Here is a 24,588-nt window from a genome sequence, read left to right on the forward strand (position 1 = left end):
CACGAACAAGGTCAGCTCCCAGACTGCTGCACTGGGCAGCACAGCATGGGGAGGAGGCGACCAGCCCTCTGTGGAGAAAGAAGTGGTTCGGGACGATTTAGAAAAGCTGGACGAGCACAAGTCCATGGGGCTGGATGCGCTGCATCCGAGAGTGCTAAGAGAGTTGGCGAATGTGATTGCAGAGCCATTGGCCATTGTCTTTGAAAACTCATGGTGATTGGGGGAAGTCCCAGACGACTGGAAAAAGGCTAATGTAGTGCCCATCTTTAAGAAAGGGAAGAAGGAGGATCCTGGGAACTACAGGCCAGTCAGCCTCACCTCAGTCCCTGAAAAAATCATGGAGCAGGTCCTCAAGGAATCAATTCTGAAGCACTTAGAGGAGAGGAAAGTGATCAGGAACAAGTCAGCATGGATTCACCAAGGGCAAGTCATGCCTGACTAATCTAATTGCCTTCTATGACGAGATAACTGGCTCTGTGGATGAGGGGAAAGCAGTGGACATGTTGTTCCTTGACTTTAGCAAAGCTTTTGACACGGTCTCCCACAGTGTTCTTGCCAGCAAGTTAAAGAAGTATGGGCTGGATGAGTGGACTATAAGGTGGATAGAAAGTTGGCTAGATTGTCGGGCTCAACAGGTATTGATCAATGGCTCCATGTCTAGTTGGCAGCCGGTATCAAGTGGAGTGCCCCAAGAGTCGGTCCTGGGGCCGGTTTTGTTCAATATCTTCATAAATGATCTGGAGGATGGTGTGGATTGCACCCTCAGTAAGTTTGCAGATGACAAACTGGGAGGAGAGGTAGATACGCTGGAGGGTAGGAATAGGATACAGAGGTCCCTAGACAAATTAGAGGATTGGGCCAAAAGAAATCTGATGAGATTCAACAAAGACAAGTGCAGAGTCCTGCACTTAGGACGGAAGAATCCCATGCACTGCTACAGACTAGGGACCGAATGGCTAGGCAGCAGTTCTGCGGAAAAAGACCTAGGGGTGACAGTGGACGAGAAGCTGGATATGAGTCAACAGTGCACCCTTGTTGCCAAGAAGGCCAGTGGCATTTTGGGATGTATAAGTAGGGGCATTGCCAGCAGATCGAGGGACGTGATCGTTTCCCTCTATTCGACACTGGTGAGGCCTCATCTGGAGTATTGTGTCCAGTTTTGGGCCCCACACTACAAGAAGGATGTGGAAAAATTGGAAAGCGTTCAGCGGAGGGCAACAAAAATGATTAGGGGACTGGAACACATGACTTATGAGGAGAGGCTGAGGGAACTGGGGATGTTTAGTCTGCGGAAGAGAAGAATGAGGGGGGATTTGATAGCTGCTTTCAACTACGTGAAAGGGGGTTCCAAAGAGGATGGATCTAGACTGTTCTCAGTGGTAGCAGATGACAGAACAAGGAGTAATGGTCTCAAGTTGCAGTGGGGGAGGTTTAGGTTGGATATTAGGAAAAACTTTTTCACTAGGAGGGTGGTGAAACACTGGAATGCATTACCTAGGGAGGTGGTAGAATCTCCTTCCTTAGAGGTTTTTAAGGTCAGGCTTGACAAAGCCCTGGCTGGGATGCTTTAGTTGGGGATTGGTCCTGCTTTGAGCAGGGGGTTGGACTAGATGACCTGCTGAGGTCCCTTCCAACCCTGATATTCTATGATTCTATGAACATTAAACAGTTTTAATCAAGGTTTGGGGTTTGATATACAAACACCTGAGCCTGCCTACTACCATGGCAAACACACCATTAAAAGTCTTTTGGACTGTTTATTAAAAATACAGGAGAGAAGGCTGGAGGGAAGGTTAAAGCATTGAAATGTAAGGTATTAGGTAAGGCTTTCATTTTAACCACATCCCTTGTTCCCTTTCCTTTTCTCTGGAGAGAGCCTTTAGAAAGAACCCCCCCCCCCCTTGTTTGATGGTAAAGATGATGATAACTGTCCTTTGAGGGAACAGAGAAGAAGTTAGTTGAGATGAGCTGGAGCTGTTGTTAAAGTCTGATCCTGCTTCCTTTGAGACAAAACAAGATGCACACAAATATAAGAGGGAGGGGAGTGAAAAGAACAGCTAGAAAATGCAGCTTCTGTCTCTGGTGTTGACTCTCACTTGCAGCCTCGCTGCTGGAAAAATGCAGGCCCAGCCCACTGTCTTATCAGTCACTCTGAGATCTGGCAACCTTGCACCAGCCTCGGGCTGGGAAAGGCATTGCATTTAGCTGTCTTTCTGGTCATGGGCTTACATCAGAGTTGCAAAATATACAGTCTTGGCTGACTAAGCTGGACTCTGGTTAAACAAAAGGGAAAAGAAGAGGGCTAGGAAAGAAAGGAAATAGGGTGGGGAGGGAAAAGGATGCACAGGTTGTGTGCGCGTGACAAAATCTCCTCTTCTGGGTGGTGTTTGGGATTTAGTCATCTAGTGGACAAGGCGATTTCACATGACTCCGTCTCTCTGGCCAGGTCTGTTCAGGACATCTCTCAGGATTAAGATGAAGAAGGTCCAGGGTCCCAGTAGATGGTCGAGGTGGAAGCCGTGATGGTGGATCTTGCTCTTTCCCCTTCTCTTGTCTTTCAGTCAACCCCTGTCACAGAAGCCGGCTTTTCCCCCTTTCTTAAGGACCCGAAAAGGCAGTGATGGGTGGAATGGCCCATCCCCTCACCATTTTGTCCAACAATTAGGCCTAATTTCCGACATTACCCATTTGGTTAATTGATTTTCATTCTTATACAATCCTTGAACTAGATCAGTAGGACTTTGGCCATGGAGGAATTCAGTCTCTCGTTGTCTTTTTTTTTAAATTTAATTTAATTTTTTTTGCACCCTTTCCCATCATTGTTTATTGTTCTAGGTTATTGTGATATTTTATGAACTTTCCCTTATTTTTCACAGTTGAGCACACAATTAGGGTAAATATGTAGGCCCAATTATTATAACGGTCCTTTTCTGATCAAAAAGATGTTCTGGTTACCCGTATATTATACGTAATAGCTCTAAGAACCAAAATTGCCAACTCCTGGGCAAGGCTCGAGTCTCCATGTATAATGAGTCACAGAGAAAAATGTCAAATGTTCATGGGTTCAGTGGAACCATAGTAAGTTTCTTGACCAGGAGCTGAGAAAAGTTCCTTTGCTTGGAGGGGCTGGTCTCAAGGGATGACACCTGGAGTTCCATAAGACTCTTCCAATTAGGATTCATTCTTCTGGAAGTTTAGCACATATGTTCATTTCAGAACTGATGAAAGGAAACAGTTTTTCACACGATATGCAATTAGACTGTGGAACTCATTGCCACAGGATGACATTGAGGCCAAGAACTCAGTAAGACTCACAAAGGGATTGGACATTTATATGGATAACAAGAATAGCCAGAGTGATCATAATGAATAACAGCATTATTGGAAGAGATATGAAATCTCATGCTTCAGGACGTAAGCTGATCTCTGGTTTCAGAGTAACAGCCGTGTTAGTCTGTATTCGCAAAAAGAAAAGGAGTACTTGTGGCACCTTAGAGACTAACCAATTTATTTGAGCATAAGCTTTCGTGAGCTACAGCTCACTTCATCGGATGCATACTGTGGAACGTGTAGAAGATCTTTTTATACATCTCTGTTAGAGATCAGGAGGAGGTTGAATGTCTGGGGCAGATTATCCCACACCTGGTACTGCAGGATTCTTACACCCTTCTGTGGCGCATCTGGTGCTGGCTGCTATCGGGAGACAGGATACTGGGCTAGATGGATCTCGGGACTGATCCACTGTGGAATTCCGATGTCCTGTCAAGGCCCACCCCCTGCATGCTCCCCATCTCATCCACACACACTATGCTGTTGTGGTCATCAGATCTCCATTTGGTTTTCCTTTCATTTATCTTGTCTTTTCCCGCCCTTTCTCCTGATCTCTCTTCCCCGCTCCCCTCCTTCTCTTTCTGCTTCCCATGTGTACTCTTGTGTTCTCTCTCCCCGACTTCTTAGTTCTTTCTCTTGCCTATTTGCCTCCCTCTTCTGCTTCTCTTCTCCCCCTTTAATCTTTAACATGTGCAGATCAGGTAGCAACACTTGCACCGGGAGTGCACCTGCACCTCTGGCTGAAGACTGCTGGCCTATGTTGTTACAACACACGGACTCCGGAGCTTCCAGTTAATGCAAATGGCATTTGTTAATTTTTAATAGATTACACCAATTCCTTTTGCTTAAACCTGTTTTCATTAATCCACTCTGCGGTACAACTCAGGAGCTCTGTCACTCACTGCCAAAGAAAAATCATTAATGCAAATGGAGGTGCCAGATTCTCTTCAGGGTAAATCGAGAAAAAGGCCGAGGGCTGAAAAACAATGTCACAAGTGCTCCTTGCAAAGTAAACATGGGAGCAGCTCATAATGGATAGCTCTGGAGGCCAGAGTGGTGTTGGAAAAGGGGTCGTGTGATATCAGAAGGAATGGAGGTCGCTGTGTGATGCATTTATAATGGAGGTCCAATCAAAGGATGCACGAACATTGCTTAAATAATTGGTCGGTCGCTTAGTGTGAAATGCACTTTACCTGCATAAAGTCAGAATAATAGAGCTTTATGTTGGTAAAATGCACCACACGCACCCCCCCACCCCCGGTCAGGACAGGACTGCAGTATGGTATCCCCTCCCCCACAGCCTTTACTCTGGACTAGGTGGGGAGGGGAAGCAGTAATAATAATTATACGTAGCACTTAACGGCGTAACAGCTGCAGCCCTTCTGTTCCACTTGAACCATGAAATCTTGGGCCAGTGGGTGCCATTGTCCCTCCCCCACCCCGGAGTTGGCTCGAGGGGCTGGGTGGATACCTCTTCCGCGGCACATGAGGGGTGTGGAGACCCATTGTGTGGCGTCTCCACCTGCAGCTCTCTTGTGCAACTGCCAGATAGGGCAGAGGTGTTGCTAGGGCATTGCATTCGTCCTGGATGATCTTCACCCAGAGTCAGTCGTGTCCTTGAAATAACATGAGTGCCCTTCGGGTTGTCCGTAAAAACGTGTTCTAAAGGGCAGTTTGCACTTGCTGTGGACCAATCAGAAGCTCGTGATCTGTACATGTCCAAAGGGGCTTTTGGTTTTCAAATCAGTTAATCTGAGACCAGTTCACATGGGTTGCTTACCAGGAAGGCAGTTTTATTTCTCACCTCACCTCTGAGCAGGAGTTTCTCTGGCCAGGTCACAGATGATGGATGAGTGGTGTTTAGCTGTTGGTTCCTTCGTTCCCTCTCCTCCTGCAGTGGCTAGATGCATTTTTATTTTCTCACCATTAACCAAGAGGAACACCCTGTCAATTGGTGCTGAGGCGGTGGAGAGACGTAACCACAAAACCACATAGATGCTCTGTAACAGTCTGGATGCTCATTCAAAATATGACTAGACATGTACAAGAATCAGGACTGGCACAGCATATGCCATGCCCTCAGCTAGTGCATTATAACTTTCTAGACAATAAGGCAGTTAATAAATCTGTGGGAGCTCTAGGATCTGAGCGCTAACAGCCTGTGGCGTAAACTCTCCCCAGTAAAATACAATCATTCTTGTCTAACTGTTTATGAACTTTCAGGGTCTCCTGGAGGAGCAGATGTGCAGTGGTATCCTACTGTATCATGGTACAGCACAGCTGGATAACTGTGTGTGTGTGTAAAGAATGTACAAGGAGCCTACTTGGCATCGGTTTCATAAGCCAAACGTGCAAATACATACTCCTGCTTAAGTATCTGTTTGTATTGGAAACCAGGGTGTTGTAATTTTGGGGTAGGAGTGAGCAGAAATTTTGGTGTTCTCCACAGTACTTATATCTGTTTAATGTAAGAAGTGGAGTTTAATGAAATTGTCTATTTTTATAAATTGTGGATGTGTGCGTGTACGTGAGACATACATACACAGACATCTTACAGTAAATAGGGTCAATAGAGTCCTAGATCTTAAGGCCAGAAGGTCATCTAGTCTGACCTCCTGCATCTCATGGGCTATTAAATTTCACCCTGTATTGAACCAAATAACTTGTATTTGGCTAAAGCATGTCTTCCCAAAAGGCACCAGTCTTCATTTGGAGACATCCTGAGATGGAGAATCAATCACTTCCCTGAGTAGTTTGTTCCCTTGCTGTTAAAAATATGGGCCTTTTTTCTAATTTGAATTTGTCTGGCTTCTGCTTCCAGCCCTTGGTCCTTGTTCTTCTTTTCTCTGCTCGGGTAAAGAGCCCTTTAGTGCCAGTGTTTTCTCCCTGGGAAGATACTTGTACATTGTAATCTAGCCATCTCTTGATCATTTTGATCAGCTAAACAATGAGCGCTTTAAGTCTCTTACTGTAAGGAGACTTGGGGTACTGCATAGTGTCATACAGTCAGAGAGCTGTGACAAGTAACAGGTTCCCTGCTCCCAAAGACTAGTCATGTAAGACCACAAGCTGGTAAAGTGCAGACCCGTACAATCACCAAAACAACTGGTTGATGGTCAGTGTAACGTTAGTGCCTTGAGAAACAGGTGGGATTTCAGCTCCTTGAAGGAGCAGAGCGAGGAAAGCATTACATACATTCTTTAGGGTGCTGTTCTAGATCTAAGAGATGACATTGATAGAGGTGCAAAAGAAACGAAGGGCCCAGATAGGACTGAAGAGCAAATGAAGAAGGCAATGGTGTATGAGAAGATAAGGGCAGAGCTATTGGCAGGGATACAGTTATCTACAGTGGTTTGACTTTTCTTTCTTTCTTCTTCACTGCGGAGGTTATGGACCACCACCTTCAATCTTTCGCAGTCACGACAGAGTTGTAAAACGTCCACTCTCCTTTGGATACCGGTTCATCTGACGATACTTCCAATGTAACTGGCTGTCTTTCTTCCTCTTCCTGGTCTGCCTGCAATCTTGCTGGATTGTATGAATATGGAAGCGAAGCATTGTACGATTGGTGAGCTACATGTCAACAAAAAGATGTTATTCTTTTACTGAGGGTCTCAAGTAATTGTGTTCTTTTTAAATTCATCCTTCTCATCACCACTTTGTTTGTAGTTTTGGTTATCCAGCTAATTTTTAGCATTCTTCTATAACACCAAAACTCGAATATTCTGAGTTGTCTCTCAGTGTCCTTTGTATGTGTCCAGCTCTCAGAACTGTATGGGAGAGTTGACTCTATGTAGCACTTCAGCAGTCTAGTGTGGATATGCCGTTTTAACTTTTGACAACATAGAAGTCTTTGGAAGTTGCTGAATACAGTTTTTTCAAGCTATATTCTTCTCTTGATTTCTTTTCACGTCTTCTGTCCAATGTAATTAGATTCCCTGAATAGGGAAACCTATTCACTTGTTCCACCACTCGACTGTCAGGCCATAGGTACTTACTATCTTGTCCATCACTTATCATATTATTTGTCATGATACTAGAATATGTGCTCCTCTTTAATGGGACCTGAATGTTTGTGCCCCAGACTTTACCAAACTTTTCCTAAGTGAAGACCACATCTTAATCTTGCCTAGGGACATTGTGGAATCTCCATCATCGGAGACTTTTAAGAGAAGGTTAGACAAACAGTTGTCAGGGATGGTTTAGATAATACTTAGTCCTGCCTTGAGTGCAGGGGACTGGACTGGATGACCTCTTGAGGTCCCTTTCAGTCCTACAATTCTATGAATAAAGAAAGTATCTTGTAGGCCATCCTATCTTAGTTGGGGTCACGTGGGAAGCTCCCACCCATCCCTGTTACAATCTCATAACATCCATCTGGCAATGACAGCAAGTGCTTACGTGGAGCAGTAATGATGGCAAAGTGTGTGGGGCTGGCTTTTCCAGGCTGACCCTCTTGCTGTTTCCAGCTGCTGTTGACATCCTACACGTTGTGTCCTCTCTGAAAACATTTTGCCACACTGTTGCTCTCCATTCCCTCCCGCCCTCGTGTCTGCTGAGTTTCTCTCATCTGCAAACAAGGAGAGCTGGCACCGTGTCCCCAGCAAGCTCTTTGTGCACCACCAGTGCTCCACAGACCCCATTTTAGGAGCTATGGTGTTCGACAAAAATAATTTTGTTTCAGCAGGGAGAGCTCACGCTACACCCAGCACAGTGCTAGGGCACTGACAGATTTAGTAAATGCCCCACTTTGAGCAGTTTTCATGCCTGGACATCAGTTATTAGGATGTTACTATATTAGGTCCAACATTGAAGCCATCTGCTGGTGCAAGCTTGGCAGCCAAAGGCCCAGATGCTTGGCTGTGGAATGACATTCTCTAGCTTTGGCATCTCGATAGCGGCTCTTCTTTCCTGGCTTTGCTCGCGGATCTGCCTGTTGGTCTGGGTGAGCCTGCTGTAGCAACGCATTGTCCTCTTTGATGTCATTTTCCTTTGCTTGCAAGGCATTTGCTTCCAGTTATTTGCTTAAAAATACGTTGCCTATTTATGGTGTTTCACCAGGCATAAATATGGTTTCTTCATGAGTGTGCATGCCTGTTGTAATGCTGCCTACGTGCCAATGCTTATCCTCCTGGCTTTTTTATGCCAGCTGCAATGGAATTTCTTATGCCAACTCAAAAACAATCTACTCTGCTTTAACTGACTTTGACGATGCTTCCAAAATGACTGCCGTTCAGGAAGGAGGGTGTTTTAATTATTTGTACCTGATAAACTTGTGCAGAGATAACACACATCGTTCTAATACTAATCCGTGGCAGAACTTCACTCCTTCAGACCCGGAAAGCCCATATTTTAAAGTTTACGTTATTTGTGGGTGTCATCCGTACTGCATGTTGCAGCAAGAACGATGATTGCAGCTTTTGATGTGCTAGGAGCAAACACACAGCAGCTCTGTGTTAGAAGTAGCTTTTGTTGCAAAAGATACTTACGGGGGAGTCAGTTGTGCTCAGCTGGAGACGTTTCGTAAACTAGGTAAGGACTGTAGATGACTCTGTATAGTATGTCCTGTTTGCATGTAAAAAAAACAACACCCTCCCTCAGAAACACTAGGAGTGCTAATGATTGACTATTATTTTAAGCAGATTTATCTAATCTGCAGCACAAAGGACAAGAAGGGCAAAAACCAAATGAAGACTGAGTGTGTAATTAGTACAGATTGTTGGAAATACCCTCTGGACAGCGTTGGACTGATTATAAGCAGAAACAGATTTTTGGAGTGTATATGAAAAAATCTCTTTGCTTTGTAGCAGAAACTGTTGCATTTTACAGGGTGCATCACAACTCCGACAGTTTACAAGCATGAAGATGGGGATAGCTAGAAAGTGCAGATTAAAAGTAGGAAAGTTAATAAGAAGCCTATCTCTGGTTATTTTACTGGGGTAAATACAGACCGATTGTTTAAGGTATGTATTTGGTTTTTTCCCCTTTCCTTGAAGGTGCCTTTTTTTAGATACTGTAGGTCTCCATCACAGGTTTGCTTAGCATCAAAGTCATAGGTGGCACTGTATATACCTACACTAATATGAGGGAAACAGTCCTGGTCAATGCAATGTCCATTTTTGCCTCTCTTAGGGGCCATTTCAGGAATTGATCTGATTAGGGAAAATAGTTACTCTGGCTTCTGTGTTTTAGAACTTCAGTTTCATTTGTTATGCTTCTTTTTAACAGGGTTATGTCTGAAATTGGTTATCTGGTAACCCCAGAGACACCTTCCTGATTGTTTGACGAGGGTGGAGAAGTAGATTTTATGACATCACATGCTTATTGGAAGTTAAGCAAAATGGACTCAGAACAGCAAATATACATTTACAGAAATACTATTTGTACAAAAATTAGCTATAATGCCCTATGTCATGAAAATCTGGCAATAAAATAGGGGCAAAAGTCAACAACAAAATCAATCAGGCACAAATAAACCTAGAGAAGGAAACAACACAAAGTCTGTTTAAAACAGAAGCTTTACCCAAACAGAGAAGTTGAAAAGTAGCTGGGCAGTGGTAGAAATTTGCCACACAAACCTCTTCACACAACTATACTGCCATCCTCCATGAGATCCTGAAGATAATCGCTAATGGTTTTGAGATTGCTTCATCTAGTTCCTTAAGTACCCGCAGGTGAATTTCATCAGGCCCTGCTGACTTGAATATATCTAACTTATCTAAATATTTTTAACCTATTCTTTCCTATTGGGGCTTTTGTTCCTCTCCACTTGTTGTTAATATTAATTGTGTCAAGTATCTGGCCACAATTAACCTTTTTAGTGATGACTGAAGCAAAATAGACATTAAACACCTCAGCCTTCTTGTTGTTATTCCTTCCCCACTAAGTAGTGGACCTCCATTTTCCTTCGTCTTTCTCTTGTTCCTAACATATTTATAGGACCTCTACTTATTGTCTTTTATGTTCCTTGCTAGGTGTAAATCATTTTGTGCTTTAGCCTTTCTGATTTTGTTCCTACATATTTTTCTATTCATCCTTCGCAATTTGTTCATATTTCTGCTTTTTGTAGAATTTGTTTTTGATTTTCAGGTCATTAAAGAGTTCCTGATGGAGCCAGATTGGCGTCTTACAATTCTTCCTGTCTTTTCTTAGCATCAGGATAGTTTGCTGTTGTGTGGTTAATATTATCTCTTTGAGAAACTGCCAGCTCTCCTGATCTCCATTTTCCTTAGATTTCTTCCCATGGCACCTTACCTACCAGTTCTCTGAATTTCTTAGTCTGCTTTTTTAAAGTCCATTTTTTCCTTTTACTTTGGCCAAAGGGGAACCATGACATTTGGTAAAGACAATGGCTGTGCAGCAAGTGGAATTTCCATTTTGCAAGAAATTCTGCCATTTCAAAATTGATTCTGTCCAAACTGGAACAAAACTATCGAATTTCAAAATTTCCCATGAAAGAAAATGTTAATAAAATGTATTCAGGTCAATCGAAATGTTTTGTTTTGATTTAGACCTTTAACTTTTTATATTATTAATTATAATGTGAAAAATCAATTTATAAACAGTCATTTCAAACAAAAAATCAAAATATTTTGCTCCAAGAAGGACTTTATTAAATCTTTTTTTTTAATTTTTGAATGAAGTTCTGTCAAAATCAACACATTTGTGTGGACACTTTCAATTCTGACAGAAAAACATTCCACTGAAAAATTTTTTGACCAGCTCTAGTGAGGACTCTGCCTCAGCAGTAGAGAGGCATGGACCACCGGCTGGAGAGGCACTTTATTGTTTTTTAGAAAACTGTGCAATGGAATATATATATTCACAGAAGCACCAGAGGTGGGAGTGTGGGTGTACATGAGAAGAACCTTCAGAAAATAGCAATTACAGGTAAATATTTTCTGTTCTTCTTAGCTAGATATTCATTACTCCAGTGGAATAATGGACCAGCATTGGTGTCATTTGATTATTCCATAAAAGGCTAACTGCAAAGTAGTGTAATTGCAAATTTATTAAATCAAACCATGTAATCATTCCTCTGAAAATAGGTTGCAAATTAAGATGTAAGTTGCTGGCGTTTAAGCAGATACAGCCATACGTCTATGAAACCACATGGAAATATGATCATTGTTTATTCCAGAGTGGTATTTCATGACTGAAAGTCGACCGTAACCGTTGCCACTGATCTGACAGAGAACACAATTCATGGTGAGATATCTCATTACCAAACTTACAGGCACAGTTTTCAGAGATTTTTGTCTTGTTTGCTAGCTTAAAGTTTAGCTTTGTTTGAACGTTCCTCAGTTATTTACAGGGAAGCTGCCATTTTCTGTGACAGGGAGAAGCTAGTGTTTCCTCTCCTCCCACTCTCACGAGGATGCTGCAATCTATACCTGCCCCTTCCCAGCATTCACTATCCTCTTGTGCAACAGTAAACCTTCCTCCTACAGCCTGACCTTGCATCCTAGCTGCCTACCCAGCAGGACCTCACAGACCTGCCTCCTAACTCACCCCCAGACACCTCCTTTACCCAAGTGAGGTCTTCCTGGAGAACCCGCTGCTTTCCAGCTCATTTTCCCCTCCTCTTCTTGACAGCCCTCCTGGACAGCTACCTGTATATCCTCCGCCCTCCTCCAAACTGCTTGAGGGGCCCTTCCTTAGAAGAGTGGCTCATGAGTAAGGCTGCAACCTCCATGACTTCAGCCAATCCCGGCTGGGAGCTGCAGGGTCCCCTGCTGCTGCCGGCATCCGGTGAACCTCCTGCCACTCCCAGCTGCTGCGGGCAGCAGGGGCATCCCCGGAGCTCCCCGCCACTCCTCGCAGTCCCAGGTGGCCCGGAAACCACCGCAACTGTTCACCTGGGGGCGGGGCAGGAGGGACCCCTGGAGCTCCCGAGTTCAGAGCCCCCAGTGGGGGGGGGAGGGGAAGGGCTGGAGCTCCCAGCCCACCCACAGCTGCCAAGAGTTCTCATTTTATCATGGATATTTTTAGTAAAAGTGAGGGACAAGTCACGTCTTCCGTGAATTTTTCATTGTTGCCTGTGATTTGTCCCTCACTTTTACTAAAAATATCCATGAAAAAATCTTAGCCTTACTCATGAGCAGAGCTCCTGAAATCCTACTGACCTCACTCGCACCCGCGCCTGCACAGAACATTCTGGGTAGGACGTCTGTATTTCCATATGATTCTAGATCTGCTTCAGTCATGGATCCCAGAATTTGCCATGAGGAATAGGATCTCTCATTGTTCTCCCAGTCCAGGGTCCATGTGAAAGTTACCAAATGGTCAGTTCTGTAGACTAAAATGCCTTATTTCTCCACAGAATAGATATGGTGGAGGCAAGAGCTGTGCTATCTTCCCATTGTGACTCAAACCTGACTGACGGGACCACCTCTTAGTGTTCCAGGGCACTAAGCTACTTGTCTTCACTTTCAAAGCCCTTCATGGTCAATCCCCACTCTACCTATCATCTCTCCTTCAGTACTGGGATGTCAGCGCCCGCCTCCCATCGGCCCAGGATGCTGGCTTCCACCGCCGACTTGTTAGAGCTTCAAACAAGCCCCTTTACGCTTTCTCCCCTGCTGCTCCTCCTGACAGGGAGGTGATTCCCATACACATCCACCAAGCTGCCTCCTTCAAATTCCTCCTTAAAACTCTCCTTTGCCTGAAGCCTACAAAAAACTTGACAACGGTTAGGCCGCTCATGTGTTGAGATCCCTGTCTGTCACTGATACCGTACTCTTACCCCTGCATCAGTCTGTCTGCCTGTCCAGTGGCTGCCTCTTATGTTTTACTTAGATTGTAAGTCATTTGGGGCAGGGAGTATCTTCTTGCTCTGTGTTTGTACAACACCAATGCAGTGGGGACTGGGTCCATGAGCAAGGCTCCTAGGCACTGTGGTAATACAAATAAATATATACCCATTCGCTCCTTGGCCTGTCTGATTTCTTGTGGATTTTATCACGCCTTTCTAATGAGACCTGAACTGAGACCATCAATTTAGCTCAACGTAGGTCACCAAAGAGTCATCTTATAGTGACGATTTTTGGTCACTACTGACCTGGGATAAATTTGAACTATTTAAGGTGAAAGGTGCTATCTCCCATTGCTTTGTCTCCCAAGGGCCTGAATACTTAAAGCAGCAAGATCTGATGGAAGTTTTATTCTTGCGGGGGACAGATGGGCTTTATCTGCATATCAGTTTCAGGATAGCAACTCTGCTTGTGTCACACGCTCCTGAATCTGCACTCAGCTCTCTGGAGGAAGAGAGCGTATAGAAAAGAGGACGGCGGGAGAAGACGATTTGGGGGCAATCAGTGGGAATATCTTGGATGAGTTAGAGAGAGACTGACACTTGGCGTTCGCTTGCGTGTGTGTATGTATGTGTGTGTGTTCCCTTTCAATAATTTTTGATCCTCCTTTGATGACTGACTCACTTGCCATGCTAATATCTTTATGCTTTGCTTTGCTCTGTGTGTGGGTACATTGGTTAAGACATATTGTCTGGGTCTTTGCTTTGGCAGTGATGTTTATTAGGTTGATGGGGTTGGGTTTTTTGCTGGAGTGTTTTAGTCTCTTGGATTCTCTCTCAAGGAGGGGGTGTTTTGATACTAGCCCGTAAGTGCCTTGGTCTGCCTGAGTGGTGATTCAAACTGACCCCATCTTAGGGGACTGAGCCAATCCACTGAATGGATTGTGGGCCAGAGTTTCAGCTGGTGTAAATCAGCGGGACTCCACCTCTAGTGACACGAAATGGGACCGTGCAAAACCACTATTCCCTAGCAATGGTTTAATAGGCTCCCAGTGGACAGTAGATCATGGGAGGCTTGGCCCCAACTGCAGAGATGGAGGGAAAAGGCAACAACAAAAATGCCAAGCAGAAAAAACTGAACTGGGGAAACTTTGCACTCCCTCCCATCTGCGTAGCACAGAAAACTCCACATCCCCTTCGCACTGAGGGCCTGATTCTCCATTGCTGCAAATTGGCTCTAGGTACGGGAGGCTTTTGTCGTCGCTGGCCAAATGCTGCCTTTGCTTTTTCTTGTCTAGCCTTGTACTGCAAAATGTTCCCTGTTCGGGTTGTTCTGTCTGGCTTTGTTGTTGTTCTTTCCCTCTGTCTCTTCACTGCAAGTCTGGCACCTAGGATTTACTGCTCAGTGGGACTTTGCAACCACTGTCAGGGGATAGGCGCTTTTACCAGTCAGTGGGCTGGTCCGCTGGAGAGAGAACTCTGCTGTGCAGCTCTCTCCAAGATTTGAAGAGGGTTTTCTTTTACATGGGACATTGGCTTGAGAAGAATTCCTCCCCATCCTTTGAGTGGGAGGCAGTTAGTCTGGAGGTTCCTGTCTTACAACACTAGGTCCTGCTTTGCCTCTGGTCATTGACACTATCCTCGCTCTAACTGCCCTGCGTTTTGAAAATGCGTGCAGGCAACGTAACAGGTGCATGAAAGATGTCAGAGACAGCATGTTTTAAAGCTAAAAAAGAAAAAGGGGGTGAAATACACCCCTGTGCAGGGCCTGAGCAGAGCACTACTTCCATCCTGCTTAAGCTCTCCAAATAGGACGGAAGTGGTGCATCGGCCATATGCTGGACTTTCGCTTTGAACTAGCGTGACTGGGATTTCTTCACTGCTTCTGCAAACATGAGCGGTGTGGAAGCCAGATGCGATTTTTGTTTTAAACAAAGCCCAGCTGATTTGCTTTGGAAATAGCTCTCCAGTGACACCACCACCCCCGCAGCCCCCGACTTCCACGGGAACAAACGTTCTTGGCACGTATGTTCGGAAAGCGCTGGGCAAACATGGAGGGATGAATGCTTCTAACACCCTGTGGTGGGAAGAACAAAGGACATTAAAGCTCTCGTATGTGAGAAGCGCACATTGGGTGGTATTTTCAAGTGTGCCCAGTATTGGCCCAGCTCTTCTCCCATTCACATCTGTGGTAACCTCTCCCCTCCCCCCACCCCCCAAAAAAATCCAGTGGGAACAAAATGAAGCCAGCGCTGAGGGTTTTGTAGACCCCACCCATTGATTCGCTGGCTGCTGCGGCAATGTTATGTTAATGTTACCAAATATGCTGCCAAAACTCTGCAAGGCTGGGCCTGGTATGAGATTAACATCTGTTATGCAGGTTTTCAACGGGGGACCTCCACCCTTGAGCTGAGAACTAGTTCAGGCCCTAGCTGCCACTTAGGTCTCCCTTACGCCTTGTCTTGAGACTTGAGCAGAGCATAATCTGTGCCGGCCTTGTTCACAGAGCTGGGTTTCACCCATTGTGAGCATCCTGAGGGATCCCTAAGTACAGGGAGTTTTCCATAGGGGAAGGATGGCCTTGTGGTTGGCACACTGGAGTAGGGCTCAGCAGATGTGTGTTCAATTCCTGCATGTCCTTGGGCAAGTCACGTGATCTCTCTGTACTTCTTGCCCATCTGAAAAATGGAGTTAATGTGTTTTATTTTACTAGGTATTAGTACAGCACCCAGCACAATGGGGCCTCGATCCCAGTCAGGACCTCTAGGCCATTCCATAATAATATAGAATCCATACATACAGTCAGGCCGGATGTTGGTACACTGTGCTCAGTAACAATCTTTCTCTCTCTCCTTTTCAGAGCTGGCTTATGATTTGGATATGGATGATGTTCCCTCAAACAACCAACTTTCGAATCAGCAAAGCAAAGGTGATACAGTGGTTCACAACCTGGGGTCAGGAAATACCACATGGAAGCATGTTCCTGTCACTACTATTTTCATGGCAGCCTTCCTTATGTGGGCCCATTGACTTTGTACAGTAGCCACAACAGATTTTCCTGGGGATCAACTTCTCTCCTTATTTCTTTCTGAAGAAAACATTCTGAACTGTGCTCCTCCTGCCATATAGGCACGCTTCCAAAGATTAAGTGAATGACTTACATTTGTTTTGTAAAATAAAATGGTATCTTTACCACCAGGGGTGGTTCATGGTGAATTTTAGTGTTAGTAAATCCAAGTAGTGCTTTTAAAAATAATTCGGAAGGGTGATACTACGTTATGTTCATATCAGTTGACGAAGGCTGAATTTTCATTCCTGTTAAGCAGAAATCCATATTTTGTTTTGAGTTCATTTAACATGCATGAGCTAGCGTAGCATCTAAGGTTTAGTGAATATTGTCACCAAAGTTCTTCTGCCCCCATTCTTGTCTGACTTAACCCAGGTTTTTCTGTAGTTTAAGTACCATTGGCACCGACTCCAAATTTAATACGCATCCCTGGGAAACTTACCAGGCACATAATGGTGAGGCCATGGGGGTGCAGTGTGAAACACAGTGCAAGTCCAAAACGGGGAAGGAGATTAAGGAAGAGAAGGGAACCACTGGCCCAACTGATCAAATTTCAGAAATTCTCCTCTCCCTGGTCCTGATTCTGCTACCTGTGAAGTCAGTAGGAAAACTCCCATTGACTTCATAGGGTGCAAGGGTGGTCCCTAAACATTTAGGGGTAGCCTGTGACTACGCACTTACACAAGGGAGTAAGAACCAGACTTCCACCTGCAAGGCCACTGCATCTTGAGTCTGGAGACCCAAGAGTAGGTGCTTGTTTATCTCCCGCCCACCAGCGCAGGTGGGCAGGAAATGGGTGGAGCCTACACACCAGCCAGCACGGGGAAAACAGGAAGCCAGCGACTGGTGGTGGAACTGTGTCTGAGGGGTGGCACATTGCCTCCTGGGGCTATTCTTGGGCTGAGCCTAAAGACTAAATTACCCTGGAATGAAAGATGGCTAAATCAAAGCAGCCCTGCTGACAGCAGGTTGTTTTGGGACATGCTATCTTTGATCATCCTCATGGTGGCATGGGAACACTCGGACCATGCCACTGTCCTGTGTCCAGGAGGATGTATTGGCAATGGTGGTACGTGAGGAGAGCAGTGCTTCTCGCATGAGAGGGCACAACGTCAGCATGTTGTGTTTCAGGCAGTTCTGCTGCTCGCTTCCCATGAATCCAAACAGTTCCTGGGAAGCCCCTTCTGCGGCAGCCAGCCAGTCTGTCTCACAGTTCTGGGTCAGCTGGACCTGGTGCGTACGTCCTGGCAGCACACTCCAGGAACAGACCCTCTTCTTCCTTAGGAAATGTGCAAACACAGCTCCAGACAAAGGACAGAGGGTGGTGCTGTGCCATACTTTTGCGGGGCTGAATAACATGCCTCCAACCCATTGCGTAGGTTAAAAGCAAGGATTGGCAGGAGACACACACACAGCACAATAAGACGTTTATTTGAACATTCTTGTGTATGTTATTTTTGTTCCAATAATTATTTTCTTGTGGATAGCATATCAAAATCCCTCTTTCACAAATTTAAAGCGTAGGAAAGTTTTAAATTGGAAACTGGAACTGGCTGCCCTGGAGAAGGCCATCAGCGACCCAGACTGCTGGTCTTCAGAGCACAGTGGACAACATATGCTTTTTGGCTAGAACCTAATGACATTTTTGGGTTAGGGGCGAGGAAAGTTTGTCTTGGTTCCTGGCCAAAACAGGCTGTATATTTCAGCTTAAGGTGTTGGTAGCCTTAGCACTGTATTGTATGTGTGCTTTAAATACTTTGTGTCTCAGAGCTTAAATGCTTTAAAAAGCTACTAAGTAAATATCTTTCTGAAAAGTGAACTGCAAAGATTTTTTTAAAGGATACCTTGAAAAGGTGAAAAATATCCTGTTACTTTAAACTGATGAGCCTGACCCTGATATAAAACTCACCAACTGCAACGGAATTGTTCCTTATTTATACCAGGGGGATAGGAGCATCAGGTTGCTAGCACCAGTCTCATGGTTTCTCTGCTGGGTGGGTCAGCCCGTGGTTATGGTGCTTGTGCCATAGAAGATCCATTCTGTCCTGAGCTGGCAGGTTCCCTCCTGCAGAACTTTCCCAAAAAATTCCCCCTCTCATGCTCAGGCTGAACTCAAGGATGAACTTTTGAGGATGTTTGCACAGAAATTGATTGCACATAAACATCTGCTTAAAGGTGATCTTTTCAAATCATGCTCTTGGTCCCCGTCTGTCCTCCCCCATTTTGGAACTATTACAAAGCAGCTTTTAATGTTTACAAAGCTTTTAATTATCAGCAACATCTTTGCAGTTCGCCTCCAGAACGTTAAGGACTTTCACAACTGAGGTTTTGTGGCACTAAACTGCATTTGTTTCTACCCTTGCAAGCAATGTCTTATGAGTGAGGGTCCGATGCTACCACCCCCTACTCTTCTTAAACATCCAAATCAATAGGACTCAACTGCTAGGTGTGAGAGTGGATGATGGAATCTATCCCGCAGTGATTTACATCTTCCAGGTGAAAGACAAATTCCATAATATCAACCAGTCCAGAGATAACCCTTCCAAAGGCAATGTTCTGACTCAGTTTCTGACCCTGAGGCTTCTTTCTCATCTTATTTTACTGGTGGTCCTGGGTTCCTATTCAGATTAGGGGGCTTTGAAAACTAATCCTCAGTATAGCAGGAGTCAAGCATTGTTGTTTTCTTTTCCAGTCTAGCCTTTCAATTATTTGTAAACTTCCCTGGCAAGGCAGTCTGAATTCCCAGTGCTTCTCTCACTTGAGTGTAGTAGAAGCCTGGTTGAGAGATTTCAGCCATCTTTGTATAGCTGGAGTGTTTATTGCCCTTTCAGTTTAATACATTTTTCACTCCTCTCATTTACTCTAGGGTGAAATTCACCCCTGGTGCTGGCCTGCGGCACAGGGGCAAATTTCACCCCTTAGTAAGCCACGCTACAGCCTGGCCTTTGCTTTTAACACAAAATCCCTTTTACTCTATTTCTATCAGGATCACGGCTGCATACAATGTCGCCTCTGCGTGCCCTGTTTTTGTTTACTGACACTAACTGATAGTTTCCGGTGTTCGTGGATTTAATAGCCCCAAATGGTAAAGGCTACTCAGCTCCCTCTACATGTGTCTGAAGACAATATCACTCAACAGAGTATTCACATTGAAGGAGCCTCTAGCCTCCAGAAAGCAAGTCTACACTCAGAGTACAAACACCGCACACGTGTAACTAGCAGCATAAGACGGTGAGGCACTGCTGTTTGTATCCGTGTAGTGTCCCCTCTGCATCCCCTGGCCAGAGCCTGTCCTCGGGGCAGTGAAAGGCTCCGGCAGCGGGTAGCTTCCAGAACCTTTCCTCGCTGTCTCCTCGCTGCTGAAGCCTTTCACGGCTGCATGTAGCTACCCACCGCAGTGAGGGTGGGCTCTGCCTGCTCGCTGCAGCGTGTGACTCATCTACCCTACGTGCCGCCACCAGTGTAGACAAGGTCTGAGTATGTCTCCGTTAGGCTGAAGTCTAAGAGCAGTGTCTCCTCAATGAGAGAAGTCTGGGCTCTCTGGCTACAGACTGGCCTGGGGAGGAAGCAAGGCTGCTGGACTCTGCCTTAAACACACATCAAATACTGTTTGGCCTTTATTTCTCACAGCTGTTTAAGAAGCTCAGATAGTTCTAGGAACAAGAAACAGGATTGCCTTTTCCCATTCATCCTCCTCCTGCTTGCTTGCTTTTTTAAACCATACCCCTAAGGCTCACTCCAGAGCGCAAATTTCTTCCCAGTTTCCAAGGCTGCTCTTACAAAAGCCCCGATCCTGCATGTTACTCCACACGGACAGGCCCCAGTGGCTGGTGCAGAGCCTGCCCAAAGTCAGCGAAGCATTGTGAGTAAGGGCTGAGGGGTCCCCAGCCCTGGGTTTTGATGTGCAGGAGCAGATCTAAGTACCAATGCTGGACTCAGTTGCATTGCTAAGCACAGGCCATAGGAAGGGCCGTGCAAAGCCCCTTGCCACAGGGAGAGCACTGGGAACCACGGTGTGTCTCAGGGCCTGTGACAGCCAGAGCTCCGTGGTTGCATTGAGGGGTTAATTTGCTACGGCCTTTGTAAAAGGTGCAGCAACTACCTACCCTCCACCCTTCCCTGCCCCACTTCTGCTGAGCTGCTCCCAGGAGGGGGCAGTTGGGTAGCAGGGCCTGCAGTTCTGTCCAGCCCTTAGTTGGGCTTTGCAGTGGGGTTGATGAGAGGGGAGTTCTTATTCCCTTCGCCCAACCTACGCCCAAGCCACATAAGGGCAAACCACAATCTAGTCCACTTTTCAGCAGAGCGCCTGTTGGCTTCAGTGGGGGGGGACCTCCATGTTCAGCCATATTTTTAAAACAGATTTGTTTCTTAACCCTCTTGCTGCCCCCTGCTCTTTCTGACCTGGGACTGACACTGAAACAGACCCCGTGCGAAGGGCGTGCCTTGTGGCACACAGCCCTGCCTCTCTCAAGGGGGTTGGCTGCCAGCGCCTTCAGGCCACCAGTGGGCAATCCAATTCTCCCTCCGCTCCTCCTTCTCCCAGCGCTCCTTTTGGCTTTGGGGGTTTGGAGCCTGGAAATGGACTATTCTTTTGGGTTGGACACTGTGTGTTGGAACCTGCCGGCTGTCGAATAATGATGGTGTGTTCCAAAGCAAGGGATTGCCCTGGGCTTTTCTGTCTTGACCAAAATGTTCTGTATGCTGTTTCTTGCCTCGCTAAGTAGTGAGACAGCATGGTGTGTGACATCAGCTTTTCAATGATGAGACTCTGATGTAATGTATTGCTTGGTAAAGTGATACCGACCGTACCTTTTTCTGTATTCCGTAACGCCTGGCTAGTAATCCCAATCTGCAATGTGATAGTAATACTTGTTGACAGTCTGTTCTGTAGCATGCTGATCCTGTTTTTCCTTTGTACGGACATGCTGTTAAGCGAAGCCATCTTTTCTGAAACTGTGTTATGATAATAGATCACAAAAACCAGTCCTTGAATCCTGTATCTGCCAAGGTTCTAAAACCACACATTATAACCTTAGAAAGACGGTTGAATTCTCCCCTGTGGTGTTTGTGTGTGTGTGTGTGTGTGTGTGTTAACAATGATTTTGGAATGTTTCTCATGGATTTTTCTTTTTAACAAAAATGTCTTGCCATTGTCAAAAATAGTCTCTGAAACCATTGTAACGCTCCTTCAAATTACCCTTTAAACTTTCTGATCACTGACTGTGGTACTGCCCGCTTCCTGCTCACTCAGCTCTTTGCAATGCGCTAGCCATTGAGAGGAAGTCAGAAAACGAACACGTTTGAGCTTTTTTGATTTTCTTACATTTTTCAGTGAACATCGTGCTGGTGGCAGGGACCAGATTGGGCTGTGAGTTGCGCAATCTCCCCCTGCTGCCCTGTGAATGTGTCGTTATCCTAACTTTGAATGGGCAAACTCCAGTGTTGAGCGTAATTGTCATGCCCTTTCAATCTTTGCTCTTGTTGCTAAAGATTCCCAAGAAAGGTGCAAATGGTAGGAATTATGATAGGACTTTTTATCCAGTAAGAACTGCATTGAGACCACCAAGTCTTCGTCGGCATCTGGCACGGTGTAATATAAATAATAGTGCAATAAAGCTACTGAATAGCCAGCAGCGGGTCATGTTTGGTTACTAGCAACCTGGTCGGAATCCATTGTTTATAGTTACGTCTTTAACAATAGAGCACAGAGGCAACAAGCTGGATCTGGGCCCCATTGTTCTGGTCTTTGTCTCGCACACACATAAACACAAAGACCCATTCCCTGCCCCAGAGCTCACAGATTTAATAAGCAGAAGATGATCTTTGTTGGGTTTGTTTTTCTTTCTTTAAAAGTTATGAACTCATGTATGACCCAATTCCTAGGTCTTTCTGCAAAAGCTACTGTAAGAAGGAAGAAAATTGTTTTTCTAAGCAACCACCCCTCTCCTTTCACTGAGCAGCAACTGCTTTGTTACAGCAGACACACAAATCTACAGGGAGATAAAATCAGCTAGACGTGAGTAAGTGAAGCAGGGCTTCCTTAGAGAATACATGCAAATAACGTCACTGAGTAACAGCCAACTGTCCCAGAAAGCCTGGCCTATAAGAAAGATTCATAGATTCCAAGGCCAGAAGGGACTGTTGTGATCATTTAGTCTGAACTTCTGTACAGCACAGGCCACAGACCTTCCTCAAAATAATTCCCAGCGCAGAGCTCTTAGAAAAGCATCCAATCTTGATTTCAAAAAGGTCAGTGATGGGGAAGCCACCATGACCTTTGATAGGGTGTTCCAATAGTTAACTCCCCTCACTCTTTAACATGTATTACTTCCAGTCTGAACTTGTCCAGCCAATAGATTGTGTTATACCTTTGCTTGTGTGTGGATAGGGTCCCACGCTCCGATTAGTTCACTCAGGAATTATTCTTGCAACTCTTTCTAGTGTCACTGGGGTTGAGGTACAAATATCTTCCATGCACCCACTGACAACCAGACTCCATGGGCCAAATTCATCCACAAGGGCATGCAAGAGAAATTCTCTGGAGTGGGGTTGTGTTTTCAAAGCACCCAGGTGGCTAGGAGCCTAAATCCTGTTTCCAAAAGTGCCTAAGTCACTTAGGAGCCTCAGTCTCACTGGAAGTCAGTGGGACTTAGGTGCTTTTTAAACATTTTATCCTAAATAAGTGCCAAATCTAGAATGAAAGCTCGTGTCAATGTTCTCATCCCCTGCGAAGAAGCAGAGTTGATTCTTGCCTCTTCATTCTCCATTTCCAGAGCCTCCACCAGTCTGCCACATCACATTTCCTGCTTTCTGACTTTGTCCTTATCGAAGGAGATATGTTGCAGAACTGGCATTCTGTCTAACAGCTGGTTATTGAACTGCTGACCTTGCTGAAAAGGGCTCCATTCCATATTGCAGCATCCCAGAGCCACCCAGCATGGCTTCGGTGTCTATTTAAATGATGTTGCCCAGTTTAGTTCTTGTTAAACTACAGTGAGCCAGAACCGCTGCCGGGGTAAAGGGGTGTAGCTGTTCAATTGCAGCCCAGGGAGCTACGTCAGTGTACACCAGCTGAGCATCTGGCCCAGTACCTGCATTTGATGTAAAGGGCCATAAATAAATCGCAAAGCACCCTATGCACACACATGATTTCTCCACGCAGGTTTGCAAGCTTCCTTAAAAAAAGATGAAGGACCCAGCATCTTTTTCACCTGGTGGCAGCTGTTTGAACCAAACATGTGCAATCTGTTTATGTACTAGCCAGGCATAAATTAGAATTTAAAAACAAAACATTTTTGTTGGAAGGGAAATCCTAGTCCATTAATCAATTGGCTAATTTTCTAATGCTAGAGACTTCCTAATCTAACAAATTTAACAGCTGCTTGAAACAGCTGGTGCATACAGCTCTTGTTTCTGAGAACTAAAATGCTTCCGTTCTGTTTTTCAAAAGTTGTGTTTATTGTGCTTTGCTAAGAGCTTCACATGCTGAAAGGACCAAATCAAGCAGCATCCAGTGTCTTAGTAAGTTTAAAAGGGTGATGACATGTAAGGCTAGATTCACCAGAGTGCACCAGCTGTTTTGCACCCCTGCAGTGATGTAACGTGGCATGGCTGCTTTGTGGCACTGGAGTGGCCCAGAGTAGCCAGAGCAGAAGAGGTATACAGAAGGCATTTGTAGATTTTAAGGCCAGAAGTGGTCGTCATTATCCTGCACAATACAAGCCAGTGTTAGTTGTTCTGTTTCCTTTTGATCCGACAGGCATTTTTCAAATTGCTGAAAGTAACTGTCTTTGAAATCTGATTAGGAACAGCAATCACATTACAGCTGATGGCCTCATTAAACCTAAGGATAGAGTGAAATTACAGGCCAAATCCTGCTCTCAGTTATACTGCTCAATAGGACTCCTCATGCAGCCACAAGGCATGTGCCTAGATGTTTGTAGGATGGGGTCTTTAGTGATGGACTTGCCAGACGTGAGCGGATGTCCCAACCAGCAGGAAGGTGACCAGGTGCAGACCTGACTCTGGGTACTCAGTTTAGGCCCACACCCCAGGAGACCGATTTGGTTTCTTTCTTGCTTTGAAGAAAAAGGGGAGAAAGAAAGAAGTGTGCAAACAACATGAGCTCTGAGGAATGATTTCAGTAGGTACAGCTGGCCTGCCCCGTAGAGTTTGGAAGGACTGGTCCACGCAGAAAGGGCAGCCTGGAGAAGGCAGACTGACATTTGTGAGAGAAGGGGATGGAGAGTGAATACAGGGGCTGTCACAAGTTCCAAAAGCACACATACAGACCAAACCTTGCTTGCAGAATTGCTTGAAATAGACCAATGAGCTTTCTTACTGCCTTTGTTTAGATACATCCATGAAAGCCTGTCCCCAGCATAATGCTGCCGACATGCCCAATGCGACAAATTAAGAGATTCTCTTCAAATGTTACAAA

General features: G+C 45.3%; 1 protein-coding gene across 1 annotated transcript in view; it reads left to right on the forward strand.

Moving 5' to 3' along the window:
* Nucleotides 1–22,354, forward strand: part of GPC3 (glypican 3) — a 266,732-nt gene extending 244,378 nt beyond the window's left edge. The window contains exon 8 of the mRNA XM_074962746.1: nucleotides 15,942–22,354. Coding sequence (XP_074818847.1) covers nucleotides 15,942–16,111 — 170 coding nt within the window. The 3' untranslated portion in view covers nucleotides 16,112–22,354. The remainder of the gene's footprint in view (nucleotides 1–15,941) is intronic.
* Nucleotides 22,355–24,588: the final 2,234 nt, after the last annotated feature.

The sequence above is a fragment of the Natator depressus genome, chromosome 9 (assembly GCF_965152275.1).
Source record: "Natator depressus isolate rNatDep1 chromosome 9, rNatDep2.hap1, whole genome shotgun sequence".
NCBI classification, from domain to species: domain Eukaryota; kingdom Metazoa; phylum Chordata; order Testudines; family Cheloniidae; genus Natator; species Natator depressus.